Source organism: Xenopus laevis, chromosome 9_10L (genome assembly GCF_017654675.1).
Source record: "Xenopus laevis strain J_2021 chromosome 9_10L, Xenopus_laevis_v10.1, whole genome shotgun sequence".
Lineage (NCBI taxonomy): Eukaryota > Metazoa > Chordata > Amphibia > Anura > Pipidae > Xenopus > Xenopus laevis.
In genome coordinates, this window is record NC_054387.1 from 63,073,808 (window position 1) to 63,101,719 (window position 27,912).

The following is a 27,912-nucleotide window of genomic DNA, read 5'->3' on the forward strand; positions in this document are numbered from 1 at the left end:
CACTGGGCTCAAAATTTGTGTGCGAGAGCGCATAGCTTAGAAGGAACATTGACATGGTGGCCACATAAGATAAAGGTACCTCACTTTAATACTTGAGGGCCAAGTAGATCAGCCAAGTATTGTCCACCCCAATGTGGCAATGGCATATCAGTGAAAGAGTTGCTTGTTTGGTGACTTTGCCAAATGACCAGATTTTTACATGCACGTTTACTGTTGCAGCTGTCCGTAACAGTCCTTCTGAGTAGTTCCGTATACACTTTTAAATGTCACTGGATACCTTTCCTCATATTTTTATATGTACTGTCAAAAACGACATATGGTCTTTATTTCACACTTCTTGTCTTCGCCACAATTCAGGTTAGCAGCTTACACATCCAGTTTCAGGAGATACCATTTTCCAGCAGTCCCTTTTGCAGCTGTAAGTAGTAATTTGCCCACTGCACTGCCAGAGCAGAATTGTAGGCGGAAGCAAGACTAGTGGCGGGAAAGTTGCAGTGACACGGCACAGGTAAGCCTCTCTTTTTTTTTTATTTGCAGACGCTAACCCACTCAGTGATGCGACACTCCTCACAAACCACATAGCAGCACCAGTGGAACTTGCAGTTGCACCTCTCACTGCGTGTTTGCCGCAGGATATTGTGCCCCCGTCCACAGCACAGGCTCTCACAGTTGTCCAGGCCTGGGCTAGTTTTGTTACATATCCGTCCCTGGGTGCCCGCTGAGTCCAAATTTAGTTCTTGCTCGCAGAAGTCCGGCGACTTCTCAAAGTATACCAAGTCGTTGATGCTGGCTCTCCTGCGGAAGGGGACCGGAGCCTGCTCCAGCTGCCCAGTGTTTCTGTTGTGAGGCTTTATCAGCGTTGCTCCATAGAACCTGTCCTTCAGCAGAGAGCCAATTATACGAAACTCAGGGGTCACCTGCCAACAAGTCTTCAGCTGGCAGCTCCCGGACGTGCCGTGACACTTGCACTTTCTCTTCATGTTGTCTGTTACAACCTGGCAAGAAGAGAAAGGAAAAAGTGGTCAGTTCCTCTGTACAAATCCACTTGGGAAACAAAATGTCTCAGGGTTAAATCAGAGCAAAGGGAGATGCAGTGACAGTGACAGACTGGGGTCACCCCTCTGCAAAACCATAGACAGAGGTACCTCAGCTATCTTATGTTCTCATTAACATTCTCTCTTTAAATTTGTTCCAGTCATTCACATGAACTTTTCCCTTCCTGCTTCATTTCCTTAGGGCTAGTCCACACGAGGAGATTCAGGGAGATTTTGACGCCTGGCGACTAATCGCCTCGTCTTTTGAGCGACTATCTCCCTGAACTGCCTCAGCGTTTTTCCCGATAGGCTACAATGAAAAGTCGCCTGCGCTAATGCACACACGGTGATGCGTTTTCTATAGTCTCCTGAAATTGCCTCACTGAGGCAATTTTGGGCAACTATTGAAAACGCATCGCTGCGTGTGCATTAGCGCAGGCGACTTTTCATTGTAGCCTATGGGGAAAAACGCTGAGGCAGTTCAGGGAGATAGTCGCTCAAAAGACGAGGCGATTAGTCGCCAGGCGTCAAAATCTCCCTGAATCTCCTCGTGTGGCCTTACCCTTAGGGGCAGAACACCCTTTATGGGGTCATGGCCAATGCACTTCTAAGGGTCTAAAAGCTCCTAAAGCCATAAAACTAATAATTCGAACTACCCAGTAAGTCTGGGGTGGCCTTTAAAGTCCCACTTACAAAGGATCCTGGCATGTAAAATCTCATATCTGTTCTTGGCCATGACAGGGAGAATACTGCAGTTGCCAGGAAATCTAGTTTATAGATCTGTTGCATTGGCTTAGGGTTAAGAAGTAGAACCATGGTATTGATATGGTATTTAGGTCAACTGGCTGGATAAATGGCTGTTGGCCTTGTGAGTTAATGTCACAATAAAATACTGTCTGTGCTTTGTGTATAGTTGGAAGCACACATGGGTGTGCCATACTTTTACACCTGGGGGAACAAAATCCAAAGAAAACCAATGATAGGAACCAAAGCCAAATGGCACTTGTCTAGGGCTGGAGTGACAGCTGAGGGAGCCAGTGTTCCTAAGCTAGGAGAGTGACTCTTATTCTCAGCAAGTCTGCCCATAGGGGGAGTTTTTCTAAATGTTGCCAGGTATCTGTCATCATGTATTTGTACATAAGAGAGGCTTTGAAAATTTATGGAAAGATGCTCCAAGCAAATTGGGATGAAAAGCCAAAATTTCCTTGACAGGGCACAGCCTAACAAGACATATGTGCTCCCAAGGTGAGGGTGGAGGTCAGAGGTAGGTCGAGCAGGGAGGGGGGTCAGAGGTCACCAGGAGCTAAGCATTAAACAGGTCGCTTTGGGCTGGATTAATTAAGTGGCTGCCAAGTTTTCCATAACCATAAAATGTAATTGACAAGAAATATTCTGTCTGGGGAATGAAATACTGAACTGTAACCTCCTACACCCCTGGAGGGATTTCCCCACAGTGGACCTTGACTGTCTGATGATAATTCACTATTATAGCTATTCTTACAAAGGAATTTTTTGGCTTGCACAATGCAGAGAGTACACCCCATTGAACAAGTAAAATGAAGATTTTGATGTACCCAGCATGCAGACGCTTGAGCATGTGTATACTCTTGTGTTACTTTGTACTCTGTAAAAGTGGTTCTTAAAATGTGGGTTCGCATCTCCCCCTTCTTCCTTGGAGGTTTGGAAAAGTAGCAGGGTGACCTCAGCTTGATAACCAGTTAGGGTAGGAGTTGGGGAAGTTCCTGTTTTTATATACACATGAAAGCCTACCTAGATGGAACTATGACTAAATGACTGATAAGCTGATATTTTTCTATATCTGTAACCTTGGTTTGAGCTGAAGGGAGTCGGACCAAGGGTTGTACTGCTAAGGGATGCTTGATCTGAAAAAGTCTTGCAATGGGTGCTAATAAGATGAACTTATCAACTGAGTGGATATTTGCCATATTTATCACCCAGGTCTGGCCAATTTTAACATTTGACCCAGATTTGGCCACCAGGCCAATTGTAACATTTGACTCCTAGGTCAAAAAGTTGAATCACAATAAAGGCCTATGTAGACCCACTGGGGTCTTAAACCTGCACAGTAGATACATAGCTAATCCCAGGCAGGCAGGATGTGTTGAACCCCATGCAATAACTAATATGGCAACTAGTTGTCTGCCTGGTGTACAGCTAATTTAAAGGTACAGTATCACCAAAAAAGGAATGTGTTTTAAAATAATATAATGTACAGTTGCCTTGCACTGGTAAAATTGGTGTGTTTGCTTAAGAAATAAAGTTTATATAAATAAGCTGCTGTGTAGCCATGGGGGCAGCCATTCAAAGCTGAAAAAGGAGAAAAAGAATAGGATAAACAGTAGATAAGAAATAAGCTCTGTAGTATACAATGGAATTCTTCAAAACTTATCTGTTATCTGCTGTTTATCATGTGCTTGAATGGCTGCCCCCAACTATATATATAGTTGTGTTTCTATAGCAGACACACTGATTTTACCAGTGGAGGGCAATACTACATTATATTGTTATTACTTTAAAACACTGTCCCTTTAAGTACACATTTAAAGTAATAACCAAGAAAGCAATACCATTGTTTGATTACTACCAGTTTTGCAGTACCCTCCATAAAATTCCGCTGCATCCCAATATATCTACCAATGATAATGCTTCTTCCCAGCATTATATCAGCCATCTTTCTGTTATATGTATGAAATTGTGTTGTTTTGGCTTGATAATACTGTAATCAAACATCAGGCGTGAGGACATACTGCTATTCAGTGATAGTAATAACTTTCAGCTCCAGTTGAAGGAATAAAGCTGTGGAGTCAAATGCTCACAAATGAGATGTGATTAATTTGCCTTTTAATAAAGCCGCTAACCCTAAAGAGCTGGACTGAAATATTTATTGAGCAATATAGCTTTAAGAATGCAAGGGAACAACAGCTCCCAGCATACCTTAACCCTTGATAATAGTTTTCAAATATTTTAAAATAAGTTGGTTTTTTTCCTGCAACCCCTATGTAAAGTTTGGTTGTGCAAATGTGTTTAGACCCCCATGAGCAGAAATTATGCTTTATAAATGGTTTATACGATTATAAGTAATTATGAAAAACAAGTATTATTCATTATGTTGTATTTGCTAAATCTGTTTCAGAAAAATTCATCAGTGCTAATTATTATACTGAGTGTGTTTAATGAACTAATAAATGTGTCCCCTGAGAAAATGCTGAGAACTTCTACTACATAAGAAAGGCCAGTTGGTCATCCAGTTTGGGTAAAGCCAACAGCTTTGGGGATACAACTTAGTTTGTACCTTGAGGCTTTATTTTGGTACAGTAATTTTAATTTTTTATGCATGTGCTGCTGGTTAGGCATTCTATTGGTCTCCATAAAATAGTTTTTATAAAGCGCCATCTTTCCAGCTATCCCCTATAGGGTTTAGTTTGCCCTGGCTTGAAATAAAGTAATGATAACAAATAGAACTGCACAAATGTAAAAATGGGTATGAGATCTACTGTAATATTTCAAGCTCCTTGAAAGGGTTGAAATAAATAGCCTTGGCGTAAGTAACTGCACGAGGTATGCAGGAATCCATTGTTATTTCACAAAGGAGCCAACATCTCCTGTCATCTTGAGTGATTTATTCTGCTGTTTACAGCATCAAAGAACATTGTTTACTTTTTTCCCAACCACAGTTTGTGTAACGTGGCAAAATCTTGTCATGGACTGGTATTTGGGATAGACTCTTTGGCAATCACACTTTCCGCTCTATATGACTATTGTTTGTTTAGCTAACAATATATTTCCCATGATGACTGATACAGTGCTAGTTACTGAAAAAAGGAAAAGTTTAAGGATTCCAAAAGTTCGGTCCTGTAGCCGTTTCTATTCCGTTCTCCAACCGGTATAAATCTATACAAATCCAAATTCTGTGAAACGGCGCTTCACAAGGAAGCCCAGGAAGAGACAACAAGAAAAAGTAACAAATGTTCCAAAATATAGTGTAGTATATTTTGTATATATTTGCCACCTCTCTGTGTGATCACTCTATAATATTCAATCTCACGTAAAACCCACTCCTTCATTCAACAGACCGTGGTTACACGTTTTTCTTTATCCTTGATGATCCACCACCAAGGAAAATGGGTACTGTAAACTTTAAAATAGTTATATGCTTGTCTTGATGTTCCCATAGTATTGTTTCCCCCAGAGTCCAGGCTCTATCAGCTTATACCTCCGATTGTGTAAACAATTTTCACATGATTAACAAAAAAAAGTATAGCCACTTTTTATAATTGCTTATGGCAATAGGTTTCTATGGGCATGATTAGTGGTTCTTATCGAAATCAGTATTACAGGTATTGGATCCTTTATCCGGAAACCTGTTATCCAGAATCATCAAAATTATGGATAGCTGTCTCCCATAGACTCTATCTTATCCAAATGAATCAAATTTTTAAAAATGATTTTCTTTTTCTCTGTAATAACAAAACAGTATCTTGTACTTGACCCTAACTAAGACAGAGTTAATCCTTATTGGAAGCAAAACCAGCCTATTGGGTTTATTTAGTATTTATATGATTTTCTAGCAGATTTAAGGTATGAAGATCAAAATTACAGAAAGATCTGTTATCCGGAAAACCCAAGGTCCCAAGCATTCTGGATAACAGGTCCCATACCTGTAATTGTTTAACAGGGCAAGCATGTAAGAGACCAAGAAACTGATCAAGGAATTGATAAAGGGAGAATGAACTAGAATCATAGCACTACAAAAAAGAAGACCAACTGCAGATTCTCATCATCATACTAAAGTTAATTTTAGGGTGAAATACCCCTTTCCACCCCTTTAGGGTGAAATACCACTAATCCATATTGTACAAATCCTAGTTCAGGTGTTGTCTGTGATACAAATACAGGGAGTCCTTAAATTACATACACCCGACTTACATACAACTCACACTTAAGGCCCCCATACACGGGCAGATAAAAGCTGCTGACAGACCAAGTTGGCAGCCTATCGGCGCGTGTAGAGATCCACCGACAGTGTTTCCCGATTGATATCTGGCCGAAAGTCGGACAGATGCCGATCATGCAGGTTCGAAAATCCCATTGGATTGCGGCTGCATCATTTCGTTGATGTGGTCACGTGATCTGACCGCCCATTTGGCCTCCATTCTGATCCGATTATTGGGCCCCCGATATTGCATACTTCAATGAGGGCATATCGGGAAGAGATCCGCTTGTTTGTTGTCATCGTCAAACGAGTGGATCTCCCTGTGTATGGCCACCTTAACATACTGGGGGGGGGGGCTATTACAGTAACATACTATGCATACCTCCCAACATTTTGGAAGTAAAAAAGAGGGACAAAAATTTTTTTGCACCTAGCGCAGCAAAATTTTCTGACCACACCCCTTTCTGTGGCCACACCCCTAATTACCATGTTCATTTTACAAAATTTGGCAGGTTATGAATGTTTGAAAATAATTCTCCTTATCTAAACTGTTATTTCCAGCACAAATGAGGGACTGCGGGTTGAGCTGTACCTCTGAAAAAGGGACAGTTGGGAGGTATGTTTTATGGTTTGCTTGACTTTTATTAGCATTTAACTTTAATCAAGCACCTGCCCAATCTCCTCTGGTGTGTGTTGTCTACTACAGAGCACAGAAAGGTAAAAATAAATACTTTGTTAAGACAAACATCTGTCTAAGTAAATGTACTGTATATGTTTCAACTTGCATACAAATTCAACTTAAGAACGAACCTACAGACCTATGTCATGCTTAACCCGAGGACTACCTGTACATATAACTAGGCCCCTTTAATAACATCTTTTGAGACCACAACTGTACCCCAACCTCGAAGTGGTTATAACTGTAATGCTTATGCACAAGTTTCTTTTCAATTGTATTATGTGGTTGAGAGACTTAGTACACAGATACTTTCATAGCCAGCACGTTCCAGTAATCTTAACTTTTACAGTTACTATTTGGCTTGTCACTATAATTTGTGTCTACGGCTCTTGGCATCATGTTACACGCCAGGGCTCTTTATTTAACCCCTCATTTCATGGGCAAAGATGCAGAACAGTGCTCTTTGGTTCCTGCAGCTGGGGCCTTTCAGTGATTTATAACTGTAGTTCTTACAGGTGGTTTAGATAATTATAGATGAGGATCATTAACATCAAACATAGTCCATGAGATCCAATACTTCTAACAGGAAAAGATCAGAAACTTTCAGATAGGCCCGCCCTATTCAGAGCTGGGGCAGGCGTTGTGAGCAGAGAATAGGGGAAGAGGGGGCGAATGTCCCACCATGTATCACTATCTGAGGGTAGAAAGGTCAAGATCAGATAAACTCAAGGGTTTCCGCTCGTGAGACATAACAATTCTGTGAATGAGAGACACCCAATTTGTGTCAAATAATGAATCCACAAGGCAGGACTGTGATGCAATCACTTTATTGAGTTTGCGCTTCTCTGTCTTACATTATGCCCTTTGTCAGTGAAAAGCATCTGTCATTAGAGATTCCAATAGACAATGTTATGATCTGTTGTTAAGTCAACAACTACTCCATATTATATAGATGATTTTATTATCTGCTGGCAAGTCAACAGCTAAGCCATGCACTGTATACAATGTTATTATCTGCTGGTGAGTCAACAGTTAAGCTATGTTCAATAGACTTCTTGTTGCTGGCTGTTGGGTTAAAGGAGAACTAAAAATGATTATAGCTTGAAATGCCTTTTTTATATATTGAACTTATTGAACAAGCTTTAAGGTTCAGCATCTCTATACTAATAATGATCCATGCCTTCAAAGATGTCACAGGCGTTTCCCATCTTGGATTTTGTCTGCGACACGCACATGCTCAGTGTGCTTTGAGCAGCTGTTGAGAAGCTAAGCTTAGGGGTTGTTGCCTGTCATATAAGCTGATGCTACAGGAGTTGTGAAGTACCAATAATTAGTTACTTATCAGCCTCAGCCTTATATGATAAAACGTATTTATATTTAGTATCTTGTGTGTGTGTGTTGGTCCATAAGCTCAGTAAGTGACAGCAGCACAGAGCAAGTGCAGTGAATCAGCAGAAAAGAAGATTGGAAACTTCATTATTGCTAAATGACTGTGGTTGTCTTGGGCTGGTATAGAAGCCTAAAATATAATGTACACCATTTCGGCCCTAGTTCTTTTATTAAGCTTTAGTTCTTCTTTAAAGGACATGTAAAGCCTACCTTCTCCTACTTAATTTTCCTTGAATGTCGGTCCTGGTTCCTTTTTCCTTAAACTAATTTTGCTAATGAATTACCTTGTGATTTTATAATGCTAGCACTTGCATAAATTATTCATTTTGAACCACACCCAGTCGGCGACTGTAAACATTTGAGCACTTGCACTTTATAAATTATTGGAATTTTGAATCTATCGCTTACAGATGCAGTATATAAACTAACAAGTTGGCACTGGCTATTTTTAATACACAGAAAAAGCAACTCTATGAAAAGAAGATTGGAAACTTCAGAGTCATATTTGGAGGCACAGATCATTATTGCTAAATGACTGTGGTTGTCTTGGGCTGGTATAGAAGCCTAAAATATAATGTACAATATTTCTGCCCTAGTTCTTTTATTAAGCTTTAGTTCTCCTTTAAAGGACATGTAAAGCCTACCTTCTCCTACCATGTATATATGTTCAGCACATCTTCCCCACCAAAATGGCATAATTTGTTCTGCATATAGTCCCTTTATTTGCTAGCGCTATCACATTTTCCTAAAACAAACAGCAGCTTATAAGCAACAGCCATTTAACTTCTTATCATCAGGGACATTTATATCTGCAATGAGCACAGAGCTGTCAACTCCCCTGATTTTTTTTAGGGAGTTAACAGATTTTCTGATCTGTCCCCTGGTCTCCTGTTACTCTGAGCAGAGTTTATATGGGAACCAGCAATGCCATGTCTTAATTGACTGCTAGTCTGGAGGGTGTGGTTGAGAAGAACTGAGCATGCTCAGTGGCCAACAGCCAACGTAAATTCCTGAGGGAGTGGGTGAGTAGGATAGAGGAGGAGAAGGAATACTGAGTTATTAAGGATGTAAGGATGCTGCAGCCTTACCATTATCCTTTTAACAACCAGAGTGGCAGATGTTTAAATATTTCAAAGAGGCTCTTCACTGATTATATTTTTGTGTGGGGGATTAACATCTCCTTTAATAGCCGAACCATGTATTGTAGAGTGAACAGCTAAGCCATGTATTATAGACAGTGTTATTGTCTGCTGTTAAGTTAGCACTTATATTAAGGCCATGGCACACAGGACTGGAGGCAATTTCTGTAGTTGATCTGGATTGCAGTGAGAACTAAGTTTTACTTGCAGCAATTGGTATTTAATGGAAATACTTTTTCAGGTGATTTGTTGCCAGTGTCCCTGTGTGCCATCACCCTTAGGGTAATGGACGACGGGGAGATTTGTTGCCCACAATAAATTGGCACTACAGTGGGCGGCAAATACCCCGAAAATCTTTCTCCACTGGCAATAAATAAAATCGCCAGTGGTAAAGTGCGTAGGTTTTGCGATAGGCAATTTTAATTATTACTGGCATTTTCGGGAGATTTGCAAAACTGCACAGATTCGCCCATCACTATTATTATCTGCTATCAGTTGGAACAACATTTTCATGGCTTGTGTTGTAGTGGATGGGCTGCCTGCAAATAATAATCCTCTCAATGGTTTGGGAACCTTTTATACTTCTCAGCTACATTCAGATGTTAGAAGGTGTTGGAAAGCCAAAAGTGTGAAAAAGTGGTCCTGGGTTTTTAATGAGCTGTTTATTAGATCCATATGGATTTGCATGCTGTCCACAGAAGATCTGGCCTGTTCCTAACAGTATTTGTATGTTTAATGTATATTGTGCATTAAATATGTGCTTTATAAATGTGTGTTTATGATAATAATAATTATAATAAAAATGTATGCAGCTATTTGTTTTAAAGCAGTGGCAGCTTATCTTCCAGCTTGATTTATAAACAACATGCAATTTGCAATAGGGATAGCTCAAAACTTTGTCCTCTTCCTTCTGCCGATCTCTATACAGTCTCTCAGTTGTATCAAAAGCAGATTATCCAATAATGATCAATGCCCTAAGGCTAAAAAGTATGAAAGTAATGCACTTACAATTGTGCTACAAAATGGTGATATAAGTTTAAACATAAATACTACACTATATATTTTTTATTTCCCTTTTTTATTGTTGTATGCCTTCGCCAGCCATAGGATGCTGATCATTATTGGATTATCTTCCAGCATGATCATGGATGTCCTATAACATCTCAAAGAAGTAAAGAGGATGTGGCATTGTCAACAGGAAGCGTTCCCCTTCTGACTTTCCCACAGTCCATCAGTATAATCAGCCCCCATCTCTGGAAAAACACTATGTTACACAAACACTGCCTGTGCACTGCCTGTTTCACCCAGAGTAAAAGAGACAGAACAATCTATACATTCCAGCCCACATACATGCTGGGAGATTTATTCCAACAAGAGGCAGTCTATTTGGCATCCCTGATGCATGTAATGAAAGTAACAATTTTTACACAACGCAATTATTGGTTCTTTAAACCAAGTCTCACCTGTGGCAGCGAGGTCCTGGGCAAAAATGATTTATATAAAGTAGAACTATCCAGCCTACAGTCATTGAGCTTTTGTTGAAAAAAAGAATTTTAAAAGGCTTAAGCCCTTAAAAAACTAATTTGCAGATACATGCAAACACCATTGTTGTGTTGTTGTTTTATTAAGGCCAACCCTCTCACAACCTTCTTCAAAGTACGGTAAGGAAAGCAAAACCACCAACAGGCCAGCGGCTCATTCAGCTTCATTGGGGGATCAAAGTTTCTTTCTGACACCCTGAACACATTTCTAATGATTATTTAGTGATAGGAGTCCCTTCTTGATTGAAAGGCTTCCAGTGAAATCACATAATTCACCAGGCATTCAGTTCTCAGCTGAAAAATGTACTAACCTTCCTGCCTTAAAGAAAAGAAACTTTTGCTGTACTGATAAAGTCAAATCTCTTCTCCTCCAGTCTCAATCAATGGGGTATATTTATCAAAAAGTGAAGTTAGAGATCACCATAGTCCACTAGAGTGAAAAACCTCCTCTCTCCTTTCATTTCTATGGGATTTTTAAAGGCATATTTATAAAAGGGTGTACTTTCATTTTCACCCTTTGATAAATACGCCTTTAAAAATCCCATAGAAATGAATGGAGAGAGGTGGTATTTCACTCTAGCGGACTGTGATGATCTCTAACTTCACTTTTGGATAAATATACCCCAAGGATCTTTTGTAACCTGCACTGATTAGTTAAAGCCAATTCTTACCTGCCTTCCCACTCTGTTGTTATGAAGCCTCATGCGGGCATGAATGTCCCTGAACAACTCCCGAGAGTCCAAGAATTCTTTGGAAAAACGTTCTCCATATTCCACATCGGGACTGCAACCTCCCCATTCCCAGGAATCTTGGGGTCCTGGGGGATCGGCAGGCAAGTGTTCCATTACGCCATGTACCATGCCCTTGCCACGGTTCATAGCTTCAAGCTGCAGCCTGTGCAGCTTCGCTTTAAAGGCCTCCTCATCTCCTCGTCTCTTTTCATCACAGCCGCATGACTTCAGCTTGCCCATGGAACAGGCATTGGAAACAGCGTGCACCACACCTGCAGCGGCTATAGCATATACATAGGCACTCTCCCGAAAACCTGGTAAAGAAAAGGAAATAGGAAGTATTGGATTTTTTTCCATCTCATTTTTATACCCGTGAGTTGGATCTGCCATATTAATTACCTAAACAGGTAATTATGGAATTGTGGAATGTTGTGAATTGTCATTGTTTTATATGGAGAGTGTCTTAGGATGGGAGCTAACCTTCTGCTTGCTTATATTGGGGCCAGTCATCTGCAATCTAGTTGTCTCTGACTGCAGTTAGTGTTGACTCTATCTGGAATAATGATGCATTCTAGTTTAGAAGGAGCAAGTGATAGGAATACGGCAGCTTCCACATATACACATAAACACAAATATACAAAGAAAGACAGTACTTTGCACACAAAAGATTAAACCTTCATTCTGTACTGTCTTAACGGGAGCAGCTCTCCCACATATGTATAAATAAAAATTGAGAAGAAAGTTCTTGTACACAACAAACTATACTTGTGCCCTGTACTTATCAAGGAAGGTAAACACAAATTTAAGATCATACATATTTTTCAATGAAAAGCTTTTTTAAAAATCTAGCAACATAACTGTATGGATATTGCTGGAAGTTATGCACAAGAGCTGTGAATTTGACATCTCCCACTTAGTACAGGAGAATGCCAGAATGTACAGAATATTTTGAGCTTTGAAGACCCATCACATGCTATCACGCTGTCTAAATTAGTAAGCATCATTATTCCAGATAAAATCAACACTAACTTCAGTTACTGGCATTGCTTTATTGTATGGGTATTGTCCTCAGGAATTCCATGATAATTTGCTGGAAATGCTGCATATTCTGGATACTGCCATTGTAACAGATATGTTGTATAGTATCCCACCCTGTGTGTAATGAAGGCTCTGCCCTTCCCTAAGGTCAGTACACTGAGATTGCTTGTAAATTCTGCTATTTACTGTTTAATTCTGCATTGAAAAGACTTACAGCGTTTATATCTGTATTCCTCTGGAACACCTATATTTCCAGTGGACATGCTCGGCGCACCCCCTAGAGTGCAGGGTACCCGTGAGTGTGTACATAAATAACAATGCACTCATAGGCAGACTACAGCACAAAAGCAGAGCCCAGGCTGTGTTAAAGATGCACCATGTACGAACCTCTGGAAAAATGGTCGGGCATACTGGGAGAAATAAGTAAATAGCAATATTCTATTAATTAATTAATTAATTAATTAATACAATCCTTGGGCTTTGATTGCCCTCTAATTTGTGTTTGAGGTTATAAGCAACCCTCAACCTAATGGGTATAGCAGGTATTTGTTTTTTCACTGCTGCAGTTGTTTTAGAATGAATTCTTTACGTTAATCCTATTTATCGACTCAGTGTTTACTAACCTTCCTGTGCAAAATGCGGCTCTGTTTGTCTTCCTAATGCCTCCAAAATATACTGGCCCCAACATGTCTCCCCTATAACCCCTCCACCTCCCTTTCCTTACTCTGCCCACCCCCCTTTACTAACCCACCCCTGATTTTTGCAGTTAAACTAGAAATGAACCTGCCCTTCCGCTTAAAAGCAAGCGCAAGGCACAGTCGCTCACATATCCCAACTTGTTTGTAATTCTTCTAAGTCATTCGGCAACATCTTGCTTGTGAAAAAAAAACATTCACATATAAAGTATGGAAAACTGAGAGAAGTAACAACACTGACATCTCCTGTATTCCTTGGTGTCCATCTATTCTATCGTTCCTGGAGTGCAAGTACACTGTGGTTCTGCTAGTTACAAAGGGCCTTTGGTAGAATAAAAGAGTCTGAAAAGTCAGCATTCTAATCTTGATGGGGCAATTTACATAGGAAACTCGTGTGTAGCAAAGAATAATGTGTGCTATAGGGAACTCGGAGTACCACTCATGTATTATAAGGTATAATGTACCCCTCTATTTAAGGATATTGGACATTACCGAGGGGTTCTGTGGCCATATAAAGACATAAGGCTGCAGGCTGAGTTATACAGGGAACTGGAGTACCCCTTATTATAAGGGATAATGTACCTCCTCTAAACACAGATACATTTTCTTCCACCTGACTATATTTAGCAAGACTTGTTCAAGCAAATTGATCATCTGTGTGAAAATTGTCTGACCATTGTCCTGTGTGTGGGCACCTAGGTCAACAATTTTGATTGACAGTTGTACAATGATACCAGGATGCTTATAGTTTATTGGAATAGAAATCAAGACAGGTGGTGCACTAGAGTGCTGGTGCAGACTAATAAGCCATTTTGCAATTCTAAGGTATGTACATCATACATGAAAAGCAGTGTCACAAAATGTTTTGTCTGTCAATTCCATCTGACAGGTGGATAAGTTAATTTTGATTGCAGTTGTTTATCACCACAGGGCAGCAGCAGTTTCTTCTAAGGAGAATAGTGACTTAATTTCTTCCTACCCTGCTAATTGCCAAGATCAGAAGCAGTCTGTGCATGCATGTGTGTATGTATGCGTGTTAAAAACTAGTGGTGCCTGACAGGAGTATTATGGCTGCAGGACAGTCATCACAAATATAAATGCAGCTTCTGTTAAAGGATATCAAGCAGATTATTCCTTACATTCCTGTGGTCTCACAATCGATAAAAATATCAGACCAACAAATAATTTACAGCAAGGTGGACGCATGGCTGGGCTGATAGCAAAATGTGGGAAAACAGGATGAAATATTAAGAAGGTCTTGTCAGTTCAGATTAGGGTTGATGACCCCGGACACGCACTTTGTGCCAATTTGTGGCACAGAGACACAGGGCACATTTTTTCCCCTTGAGACCACAAAAGCCATTAGCCTGAGAAACACAATTATCTGACTTTGCTTAAGTGTTCGCAAGCTGTTAAAGCCAAACAGTGCCCCAGTTAACACCTCTGGGCTCCCCTCTGACTCTCCTTATTTCTTCATCACCACATTGTTGCTGGCGAGTACTGGAATAAGAACTCCACAAAGCCCCAGGTCCAGTCTTATGTTGCATTTTATCAGCAACACTAGGATTGCACTTAGAATTAGAGTTCTACTCTCATCAGACACATAGCAGAATCAGTTGTTCTTTGTCTAGTCTAATATATTGGTGATGCCTTTGTCAGATATAGTTATCAAGAGTGGGATAGATAAGAAACCTTAGCTGTGATAAAGCAAACAAGAACACCAAACTTATAAAATTTGGATGTGTACGTGAAAGCTGAGCTTTTTGAATATAACTGCATATTAAACCTTATATTAAGATATTTTAAAAGGAGTAATTATGTGCTTATGTGGTGACAGCACCCAGTAAAAGTAATTGTTTAATTGCAAATCTTTTATTTTTATAGGATGCCTGATGATCCCTAGGCAGGCATTTTACCCTCTATGGACACACATTGGCTATACTTTCAACAGAATTGCCATTGCTCTTGGAAGAATTGTCTTATAGGGGTCCAAAAAGGGGCATCTGCCAGAGACCCTGCACTTTATGTGTCCCCTTAGAACAAAGTGTTGTCCAAGCTGCAGGTCTTCAGTCAACATGTGAAGGCCAATGTGGACCACAAACATGGCTAAATAGTTCTAGTCCCTTGCTTATTTGATTCTAAGTTTGATGATAAAAATGGGGTGAACAGTCAGTTGCTCTTGGGAGCTGCCTAGGCTTCTGGGAGTCATAAAAAGGGCAAACTTCTGCAGGCCTGGAAATTGCTAGATAGCACCTTGTAAAATAAATGTAATTTACAGTTGTTAAGAAAAAATTGACTTGTCTTTAAATCACAGACTTGGCAGGAAGAGTGCAGATGTTGGCCTAATTTTGGGATGTGATTTATGATTTGGGAGGACACCCAGGAAATAACACCTTTGGTGCTGGCATCTGTTTAGGAGCAGATTTCGTCAGGCATTCCAAACACGTTTGGAAAATTCTCCTAAAATATTTCTGCTCTATGCAGTAAATGAGTAATCTGCAGAGTTCTCACCAGCCTTTGTTTACGATAACTACTACTACTGAGAATGCTGGGAACTGTGGCTCAGTATTAGCAGGTGAGCAAAACCAAAATCACTAACTGTTGCGAACCAGATTAGGGAGGTTCTGGGATGAGTGGGGGCCTTTCCCTTATTGTTGCTTATTATTACTTATTATTACTCATTATATTCAGGGCTTCGCCTATTCATCTTCCAGTCGGTCATTCAAACCATTCCTGGTTGTTAGGGTAAATGTAATCCTAGCAACCAGAAAGCTGCTAATATTCCAAACTGGAGAGCTCATGAACAAAAAGCTAATTTTAGAAAATGTACGAAAATAAAGACCTCTTAGTATTAGGGTTGCCACTGTCTGGTTTTCACACTGGCTGTGGGGTCAAAACCGCCTGCCTGAATTTCAGAAGTCTAAAGTCTGGACAAGATTTTGTACTGATTGACGTTGCAGTCAGCCAATCACCTGTGGCATCATAGCCCTACCCTCTGACACAATCTTGCCCCTAAAAAATAAAGGTTAAAAGTGTACAACCCTTTTAAAGTCACATTTTTGGAATAAAACCCGTGTTTCTGACTAACCCATGTCAACTCACCTCGGCTGAAAACTGCGCTGTCATATGGTATCTTATTCTTTGTCTCTAGGCTGGAGCAATTCCATCGGTGATCTTGGAACTGGTATTGGCACTCGTGGATAGCAATCTGGATTCCCTGGATGGCAGAGGCTGCAACATCTGGGTGGCGCATGCAGACTTCCATCTGGCGACGGGTGAGGCCTGGTACAGTCAGGCACACAGTGTTGGCATTTAGGACTGGCTCTGGAGGGATTTTCAGCCCTAGAATTTCATTTGTCAGTGACCTAAAGAGGAGAAACATGGAGAGTTATTTGCAGGAAACAAGAATAAGAAGGAAAGCCACCTTATGTGGCAGAGGAGTCAGGATCCACCCCTGTCTCTGTAAAGAACTGCAGTATATGTCTGCACTTTAGAAATTAGGAAGAGGAATTCGGACACATCAGGGATTACTGGTCCTCTTCAGGCAATGGGAATCTCCACCCTGTCCAGTCAATATCTGTTTGAGTCTTCATCTATCAATCAGGAGGTTGTCAGTTTTGGGCAAATATATGGGCCACTGTAGCTGAATTGACAGCCGCTGTCTACTTATGTATAGCTACCTTAGGGGCATAGAAAAATGCATGTTAAACTCACAAAAAGGCACTTATTTCTATTTAAAAATCAGCATATAAATGCAATATATATGTTTTGACACCTTCAGCATGCATTTCAAGTGTAAGGGCCTTAAGCCAGGAGAAGCTGTGCATTAATGTATATTACACCTATGCCTTATAAGTAAACTATGACCGTGAACATACTCATTCCATCGGGCTCCCTGCTGTCGTACCTGTTATCTCCCCATCAGTCACGCTTCCATAAGCTAACTAACTCATCAAATTCTATCAAAGCATAACAACGTAATTTAAACTGTTATCCCAGGTCTAGAAACGCGGCTGTGAGGTTCAAAATCATTCAAAGCGAGATAAACTGATAAACTGATAAACTGGCACATTCAGATTAAATGATGGGTATGCAGATGGGTTATCAATTCGCACAAGTTCCAGATTTTGTAGGTGTTTATTGACCTCACTGGTTCAGTTTTATCACATGACACAAATTGAATGGCTTGGGCAAAACACTTTTATTGAGAATATACAGGCAAGCGGAAAAATCAGTTTATGATATTTTATAAGTATCATCAAGATTTCACATACTTATATAAATAGATAAATATATAGGCTTAAAAAAGTCTTAAAAGGGACCTGCCACCCTAAGAAAAAAATCCAAATCCTATTTTATGATGTTAGTCAAAAATAAACTCCACTTGCACTATATAAATTATTTAAATTTTGTTTCTCTAAGCATTGGAATTCACAATCACATCAAGCAGACAGGCGCCATTTTGTGGACACTGTTATTAAGGGAGGTTTTGCATCATGCCAAAATCTTATGTGTCAGAATAGGGCACACGAAGCTCATCCCTATGCACTGGCTACATAATTAGATGGTGAGGAGGGAGGGGGGAATGTGAGGAGGGCAGTGATATCTAGAAAGAGCAGAATCGAAAGTGAAGAATTGAAAGTGAAAGTAATCGACTCGCCCACCTCTATGCCGAGGGGCAAGCAACATGTGATTGACAGCTGAGACTTTTAAACAAGTTTATAACAGGTATGGATGTTTTAATGGAAAAAAGGATTTGGGTTTCATGTTTAATTTGAAAAAAGGCTTTTATTATACAGCTTTTTATGTCTATGTGACGGGTCCCCTTTAAAAGTGCAGATAACCAATATATTCTCCTTTTGAAGTAGAACAAGATATTACTCAGACTGCAGCAATCCTTAGTTCTCATTAAATATGGCAGTGGACTTACCAAAATACCTTTCCGTTATATTGTGCCCTTATAATTACGTGCGGAGTATAGTACAAATCTCTTGATGTGTGTATTAATAAGATGCGTGCCTAAGGAAGCTCAGTGTCGAGCAACATGCTTAGCAAACAGTTGAACTTTATAATATTTTCATAAAGTGTATCACATATGTGTCCCACTGTGGAATGCATGTTGTGTAAGGAGAAGAGGCCATACTGAGAAGGAGGCTGTGTGAATGTAGATTACAGCAGTATATGGTGTTGAGTGCCAATGGAAAGCTGTGCCAATAGCCCAGTTTTGATTGAGAGACCTGTGGACATCTATTGTGGGTGAAACTGAACCTTTATTCAAACGTTTCAGCATGGTTATAGTGACTGGGGGTTACCTTGAGTAAATCGCTAATGTTAATGTGTGGACAGCGTACGTTGGTTGGAAGTAGGGATGCATCAAATCCACTATTTTGGAGTCGGCCCGAACCCCCGAATCCATCAAAAAGATTTGGCCGAATACCGAACCAAATCCTAATTTGCATATGCAAATTAGGGGTGGGAAGGGGAAAACATTTTTTACTTCCTTGTTTTGTGACAAAAAATCACGCAATTTCCCTCCCCACCCCTAATTTGCATATGCAAATTAGGATTCGGATTCAGTTCGGCCAGGCAGAAGGATTCCCTAGTTGGAAGTGCTAATTCTTGAGGAGGACTTTTTATAAAGTAAGTTCTGCCTGGGTAAGCCTGCATTCTTCATTGCATGAACCTTACAGTGCACATATACTGTTTGCAGATGGTCCCTGATGATGTGTCAGAGGGTAAAAGCTGCTATTTGTTTTTGGAAATGTGACAGTGCTGGTGAACAGAGGAGATGTACGTAATACAAACCATGCTATTTGGATGAGGCAGATGTGCCCAACTTATATACATGTAGGAAAATGTAGGGTTTACATGTCCATTAAGGTGCCATTTTCATGTCTGCTCCCAATTTGAGCTGCATTATACCCTCCCTGTATAGTTGCGAGGTGGCAGTGTACTTTTCATGTCAGTGCTGGGCCTCTCAGGTAACAAGGCTTGTGGAATGTTTAAAAAAAATAAGCATCAATTATGCAGCACTGCCTGACATTTTACAGAGATATTTTGGGGCTTTTATCTACAAAAAGCCCTTAGGTGCGTTACTCCTGTAGTTGTGTATTGCGCCAGTTAAAATAAAGATTTGTTTCTCCCAGTGTTGTTATTGCACAACTGGGCAACATAGTAGCTGATGCCTGTGTTATTGTACAAAGATACCATTGTCTTGTCACAAACCTTTTGTAAAATATAAGGAGTATCCAGCTGCCACTTTTTATTTATGATATCTGAAGTTGTTGAAACACGACTGATGTCTGACTTAATAGTAAATTGAAATGTAGTGCGTTGGCTCACGCGGGGCATTGCTCACCATTGTTTGAGCCATCAGGGTACAGGTATGGGACCGGTTATCCAGAATGCTCAGGACCTAGGGTTTTCAGATTAGGGGTTGTAGAATTGTTTTGCTTCCAATAAGGATTATCAGTTGGGATCAAGTACAAGGTATTATTTTATTACTACAGAGAAAAAGGAAATCATTTTGAAAAATGTTAATTACTTGATTAAAATGAAGTCAATGGGAGATTGCCTTCCCATAAAACAGTAGTGTTTTTAAGGGAAATGACACAGTGCTATATGTAGCTCAGCATTTTGTTGTGGCTACTAAACACTAGAAAATACCCTGCTGTAGACAATACCGGGAATGCTGAAGCACTCAAATTGCCTATCACTCAGTAATGCATTTGCATGCATATTTCAATGATTTCATTCAAATGGAAACCAAAATAGCTGTTATTGCTTCAATCAAAAAACAGTTATTATCAGTGTCATCTGTTAAAATTAGTTTTTTTATGTCATGGGTTATTGAAACTTGTATATGAAATAATTTAGCATTATTGAATGCCTCTGGAGACCTCAAATTAAAGCATGTAGTCTAAAAATGTTCCATGATAAAATGAATCCTGTAACTGTAACCCAAATCTTGTACTAGCCAGACATATGGTGCCAGTTAGGGGTGTAACCATAGAGGAAGCAGACCCTGCAACTGCTCAGGGGCCCAGTGGGACATTGACTGATACATGATTTAAAATCATTTATTGTAAAATATATATTGAAACTACTTAAGTGGGCCTAAAATGATTTTGCTATGGAGCGCAGTGACTCTGGTTGTGTGAGTTTTTTATTATATTTTTTATGCATATATTCACACTTTCCCCCTTTTTTCAGTGAGCATACCTCTCCATTGTTTAGCTTACTAGAGTGCAGCGTGCCTGGATCTGAGGTAAAGAGACTGCTTGGGGCTATGGCTGGACTTAATTTTTTCTTTCGAGCATGTCTGACAATGACACTACCAATGGAAGCAAGGAAGGGACAGGAGCGCGTTTTGAATTGACTTCCTTGAAATAAGATTCCCTAGCAAGCAAGAGCAATGTTTGGTGTGAAACCAAAAGAAAAATAAGATTGAAGCTCCGATTTCCCATGTTAGCTCTTTTTAAAAGGGATGGAAACCCCCTGAATATAAATAAATATGCCTGAAATGCTGTCATGAAAAAATGTTGCAAATGTATTTCTTCCTCCTGATGCACAACCACTGCTACAGTTCCGGCACCAATGTGGCGGCTCAGGGGTTAAAATGCAGAAGGCTTCTCTGTGTGTAAGGTGTCCCTGCTTTTTTTTTCATTGGGACAGGTCAGCTTCATAAATAGGTTAGCCAAGAAATGTTTCAGAGCCAGACCAACTCATAAAGTTCCTGATATTTGTGGCAGTATATACACGAACACCTCGCTCTTGCCCTACATAGAGCACACAGCTGAGCAAATTTATTATATATATATATATATATATATATATATATATATATATATATATATATATATATATATATATATAAAACATAATATTCAAGAGAACCAGCACTCCCATATATAAAGAAAGGTCCCAGCAGGGACTGAAACGTTGGATACTGATGCAACGGAAATAAAAGAGAATTGTTTTTTTTATATATGGGAGTGCTGGTTCTCTTGAATATTGTGTTATATATATCTTAAACCTTGCACCCCAGCTATACAAGCCTTAACAGTGTGCCTTGGAGTGTGGATACTCATTGGACTGTGATATATATAATATATATATATATATAATTATGTATATATAAAATGAGGAAGGATTTTTATCAAGGATATATATATATATATAATAGAATGCTGATGCACACCAGGATTTTTCTTTAAAAATTGCTTACTTTATTTGATCGCCTTTTCGGTCCACGTCTGGGACCTTTATTAAGGTCCCAGACGTGGACTGAAACGTGGATCAAATACAGTAAGCAATTTTTAAAGAAACAGTAAGCAATTTTTAAAGAAAAATCCTGGTGTGCATCAGCATTCTATTATTATCTCAGTCCAGTGAGTATCCGCACTCCAAGGCCAAAGTGTGTAAAGGGGTGATCGGTTAGATTATGTATATATCCACGAATGTCAATGAATCCATGAAAAAGTTCCCAACGAGGACCGAAACATTGGATTATGGTATAATAATAAAGAAGTGAATTATTTATACATGGGTGTGCCGGTTCATTGACATTATATATATATAAACTAGGAGCTATTGGGGTAAGCAGAAGAGGCTTCGCTAACTGTGCCCCCTATATTTGAGCGCCCTAGGCAGCTGCCTCCTTTTTCCAGCTGTAGTTCTGGTCCTGAATGTATCGTATTCAAATTGGATTGCTGACAGGGCACTATACTCAGAGCTACAAGTTCTGTGCTGGGCTATAGGTAACTGTTGCATCCCTACGGAAACCCGCACACATGTTGAACAATAAGGAAGTTCAGTGAAGTGTCAGCTATACTGCAGGAGGAAAAGGTTTTTAAGGGCAGTGGCACACTGCTAGATTTGTTGCCTGCGATTGTTTAGACGCGGCTTAGGGTGACAAATCTCCCAAAAATGCCTCTTCATTGCTGGTAATAGCAATTGCTTGCGGTATGTCCATCTAAATCGACCGAAGTTACCTCCGGAGGAAGCCCACAGCCGCCTCTAAATTACGGACAACAAATTATGTCATGTTCCACTGCCCTAAGGGAATAAAACTGTAAAAGTGCTCAGTAGGGCACTTTGGCTATACTTACTTTTATTTTTTAGGGTTTGCTTCCCCTTTAAAAAATATGGTGTGAGGTGCTAATGTGACATTTTTGGAGTTTAATCTATGTATCGATATTAAATGTGGTAGTCTGCAATGTTTTTTTTCCCTTGTTTAAGAATGCATGTTCTACCAGTGCAGAGCAAGATGGCAACTTCCGTTGACACATTGTTTTATTGTATTCATGGGCTTGAGATCAAAGGGAGGCCATAGCCCATCACATGAAACAAGAGTCCAGCCAAAAATAGCCGGTGATCCCTTTACGTCCTGTGATTCTCTGATCAAAGCCCAATCCATGATGCGCTTCCTCCGCTCAATTTATTTCTGACATGCTTTATTTACGTTGAGTTTTTCCGCAGCCTCTTTGCATGGGGCCATGAGTTCCCCTTTCTAATTACCATTCCCTACACTTACTCATGAAGGGGCTAAAGTGTGGCCTTCGTGTGGGTGATGAAAGGAGAGGGAGTGAACTGGAAATCAGGTGCTTATCTTTGAAGTGGGCAAGGGCTTGATGCCTAGCACTCTCTGGGTGACCTTTCTGTTAACCAATTTATATCCCGTGACCTCGTAAACTTTCTTGCTGCCATTCAAACAATTACTGAGGTGCAAGCACTTGTTTAACTCTTTTAACTCTCATACAGATATGGTCAATTTTGTAAAGGGAAAATGTAACTTGTTTTCAGTTAAGGCTTATATTATTCAGACATGCCTTTAAACATCATAGAGTTATAACACACTGTGTGTATAAAAGCTCTTTCTCTGTTTATTTGTATTTATATATAGGGGTGGGAGATGCTATATTGATTCATTAAACAGTACAGTATGAGGATAGAGCTAGTTGTCAATAACATTCTTTCTCTGTATATTTGCATCTATGTATATATGAGTAGATGCCATATCATTTCTCTCAGCAAGTGTATGTATGTATATATATATATATATATATATATGTATGTATATATATATATATATATATATATATATATATATATATATATATATATATATATATATATATATATATATATATATATATATATATATATATATATATACACACATAGGACTGGGAGATGGGGAGTACTTCAAGCAATAATATAATGACATATCACAGTTGCAACTAACTAATTTATACCCAAGGCTTATGTAAATCCCAAAAATTCATAAAGTGGGTAGGCCTTTAGCTGAATTACAGCTCTTAGCGTTCTTAGCGTAGGCCAAAATATCTTCTGAGAACTGTAGTTCTGCAACAGCTGGAGTCCCCTGGTTTGCCTGAGCGTGGCCTATATTAGTGCAGCCCATGCACAGAGATGCATTCTGCGGGTCATTCCAGTTCATGGGCCTCTTGGCATGTAGTTGGAATTCCAGAATACACCTTACTGCAAGGGGACAGAATTACGGGTTTCTTTATAGAAGGGCAATAAATAATGCCAAAGGGAAGGGCAGATACAAAAATTGGGACCAGTCAGACTGGAGAGCAGAGGGGCAATTACCCTCAGGGGTCGTGGGATTTTAATGAGAAAAGGGCATGGGTTAATCAGGCCAGTGCAGTAAAATCTACATCTGCCGCTACAGGCTCTGCACAGCATGGTGGGCTTCCCTCGGGGGCTCTGCAACCACCCCGAATGGACTACCCAGCGAGGAAAACTAGAAACCACCTTTAATATGCCCATACTTGTACAGATGATATCATACAAAAGAAAGTTATGTACAATTTTCAGTAAGTGTTTGTCCGCCTACGAATCCAGCTTGATACCCATGTACTTTGTATATTGGTCAGATTTGGTATGAGGCATTTTTAAAAATCTACTCTGTTTATGCACAATATCAGCTTTTTCCGTGATACGTCGTAGCTCCTCTTTGCTTCCTGCTCTTTCGATCATGTGACTGTTCTGTCCTGTACAAACAGAACAATATGTAGGTGGACCGTACTGTGTATGGTATTCATTTGTTTGGTCGAATAAGGTGTTTTGTCTGCACATCATGGCCTCCTTTAGATTAGGGCCTGATGGGGCAGAAATCAGTCTACTGAAATCTGCAGGCTGATGTCAGCCCCTGACCGCTAGCCGAATCTTGTCTGCTCATGTCCGGAAGCCTTGTTTCGGCTCTGGATCGGACAGACTTGGCCAATTTCAGATCGAAAAGCAAAGTCTTGTGTATCTGCACCGATTTCAGCAAGCTGATTTCTGCCCCGTCTGGCCCTAGCCTCATGGTGCTGGCACACAAAGAGATTAGTCACGTAGTGCATCACATAGTGACACACCAGCATTTGCAGAAGATTAGTTGCGCACTGCAGTGAAGATTTATTGCGGCCAACTAACCTTCTTGTATTCCAGCACCTACAGAACAAAACTTAATGTGGTTTCCTCAGGCTCTGCATGTACGAGTGTATCTGGTGGTTCCAAATGGACTTGCTGCAACATATGCCCCCAGCCCAAATAATGCCCCAGTGACTATACATACAGAATAACATAGTAAGTTTAGATTAAAAAAAAGACGTTATTGAAGTTCAACCTTTTTGTCCAAGTAGATGATACCCTTCTGGCATTGAAGGCTGCATACCTTCTGCATTGATGGTTCACTGAAAATATCTACTGGTATGGGACCTGTTATCCAGGATGCTCGGGACCTGGGTTTTCCCAGTAATGGATCTCTGTAATTTGGATCTTTATACCTTAAGTCTACTAGAAAATCATTTAATCATTAAATAACCCCAACAGACAGGTTTTGCTTCCAGTAAGGATTAATTGTATCTTAGTTTGGAGCAAGTACAAGGTACTATTTTATTATTACAGATAAAAAAGAAATCATTTTTTAAAATTTAGACAAAACGGAGTCTATGGGAGATGGCCATCCCGTAATTTGAGCTTTCTGGATAACGGGTTTCTGGATAACTGATCCCTTACTTGTATTAAAAAAAACGATCCCCTAAAAAGTCCACTTTGCTTTTGGCGCATACAAGTCTCCTCATTTACAACATGGGTGAAGAATCTGGGCCTCTTGTAGTTTTGTGGCTATGAGAAATGGACTGAGATGCTTGAGTTTCTGTGCTGAGGTTTTGCTCTTGGTATCCTATAAATCATTATGTTTTCACAATGCATAAGCAAGCTTTACAAAAAAAATCCTTTATAACTGCCGTGCTCCCTGCTTTGCTGAGAGCTCACTGGAAGTTTGCATTTCTTAGCTACCATCTATATTCTCAGCAAGAGTTAGATGTTAGAGAAAAGTGAACCCTTAGAAATGTAACAAGGCTAGGGTCCCTAATGTTCTAAGCAGGGATGTTCTACCTGCAGCCCCCAGGTGTTGCTGCAATGCAACTTCCAGTATTCTCAATGAGTTTTTGGGAGCTGCATTTTAACAAAGGTTGGAGGCTGCAGGTTGGACACCCTCAATGTACATAGGGTATTACATGAACATTGAAAACACTGAAGCAAAATATGACTTTTTTCTCTCCCAGCAGCTCTGCATAAAAAGGGGGCGCAGCTGTATTACCGTTCATGGTAATACATGAGCCGTTCATGGTAATAACATAAGCCCATTTTGTGCCACAGCCAGCTCTTTGAAATATGTCACATATTGCAATGCTGGGAGCTGTGGTTTAGGTGCTGGAGAACTCTGGGTTTCCTACATCTGCTTTAGTAGAACTAGTGTTTGGGTAAAAATTATGAATATGATCATCATAAACTGGAAGTTGCAGGTAGCATGTGCGCAGGGCTGCTTTTGAAAATCTTGATGCCCTATACTAAACTAAAGCTTTAGGCCTTTCTCATGAAGTACACAACAGGTTATGTATTTAAGCAACAGCAGTGCCCAGTTAGTGCTCTGCCCCACAACTGTGTCCCTGAATGTGCATCGGCTTCAGTTTGGAAGCAAAGGAAATCAGATCTGATTGGATAGGTCTGAACTTGGGTGAAGGTTGTGTAACGCATGCCAGCATTATCATGAGAGGAAACATGTTTTTTAACTCATAATACTATTTTTAACAAAATACCACGTGCAAGTGGCCCATAAAGCTGCAACTCCCAGAATCCTCTTCCTCTGTAAATCTTGTGAATTTGCCATTGGGTTGTAATTCCCAGCACCTAGAGAACCACAACTTTGACACCCGCAGCAAATTTTTACTTCTAATTCTGCAGAGAGATGTTTTCTCAAAATGTTATTTGCAAGAGCAATATTCCCCTTTAAGTCTAATTAGTAAAAAAAATCTAGAAAATGAAGCACCTGTGTGCCATAAAAAGGCGTATAGTGCTAGTAGCCCTGCCTAATAGCCCTGTTGCATCTCTTTAAGAGCCCAAGCTGACAGATTTATTGCCCTCCCTAATTGACATGGTTCCCTGTGTGACTGGATTTTCTGCATTACACCTGACCTAGGTTGGCTTTGAAACTCCCATTGCTTTATTCTGGGCAGTTTCTTTTTGGGGAGTTATATTGGATGGGGCTTTCTTCTGAAACCAATAATCAGCATACAGCAGTCACCATACAGGTTTCAGACAGGTGTATGCACAGCAAGTGTAGATGTTTGTAGAAGGTTATGGACTATCAAAGCCCTTACTCTGTCAATTGTGCTCATCATCACCCTTATATATTGTGCTGCCAATGTCTTGCCACTTTCTTTCATTAATTAATTAAATATATAACTCTGGCATATTTGTATCTCTGTGATTCAGTTCTATACAGTTTTCTTGGTGTGAACAAGCCCTAAGGTGCAAAGTACAGTGATTCAACTCTTTAACGGGTATAATTCAAGAGCGGATACTTGACATATTTGAACCTTTAGCAATCCTGGGGTAGGAGTTTTAAAGCCATAGGCTGATATCTGAAACGGTGAAGGGGCTCAGTGATGGCAAACACAGTTATATAAACTAAGATAGTTTTTACCTCAATAGTATTTTGTTATTTAAAGGATTACATTGTTATATGTGATGGGAAGAACAGAACACCCCATGATTAACCCTATGAATGCCAGGGACCTGTCTTTATATCCTAAGTAAAAAAGAAATACAGAACTTTGTCAACAATAGATAGTAACTGTGGTACTGGCAAATGATGGCCAGGGCAGCCTTTGGGTGGGTAGAATTGTATGGGGAGGTCTCCTTATTTTCTAGGCTCTTAAAATAAATATGTCATAGTATTCTTTAACACATTGGGCATATATGAAATATCCAACGTTTAAAAAAACAAACAAAACAAAAACATACATTTTAACAGCATATATATTCCACACCTACACATTCCAGCAACCTTTGGCACACACAGGGTGTTTAGAGTTGTGGTTTATCACATGTGGAGAGCCACAAGTTGCCTATACCTACATATAGTGTGATCATGAGAACCAGGCTTGTGTCTAAACTATTAGTATTAGAGATAGCCAAGGATTCTGGGTTATGTAGTTTGGATGTACAGTTGTTGCACAGCACATGCACACATGGTCATATTACCTTCGTATGATGAGCAGCAGTCCCACCAATGTGACAATGACCTGGGTTAGTAGCCACCTTGCCATGTTGCCTTCTGCAGTTGATCTGGGGTTTTCCTTTAGCCTTCTCTCTGCTGGTGTTTGGTCTCATTGATGCATGACCCTTGGACACAAG

The 27,912-nt window shown here is 40.0% G+C and overlaps 1 protein-coding gene across 1 annotated transcript; it reads right to left on the reverse strand.

Annotated features, from left to right (window-relative positions):
• Positions 1-352: 352 nt before the first annotated feature.
• wnt10a.L (Wnt family member 10A L homeolog) lies at positions 353-27,912 on the reverse strand. Its single transcript, NM_001098716.1, is given in 4 exon segments — positions 353-995; positions 11,408-11,781; positions 16,303-16,565; positions 27,760-27,912. Coding segments are annotated over 4 exon segments (1,170 nt in total). The 5' UTR covers positions 27,825-27,912; the 3' UTR covers positions 353-527.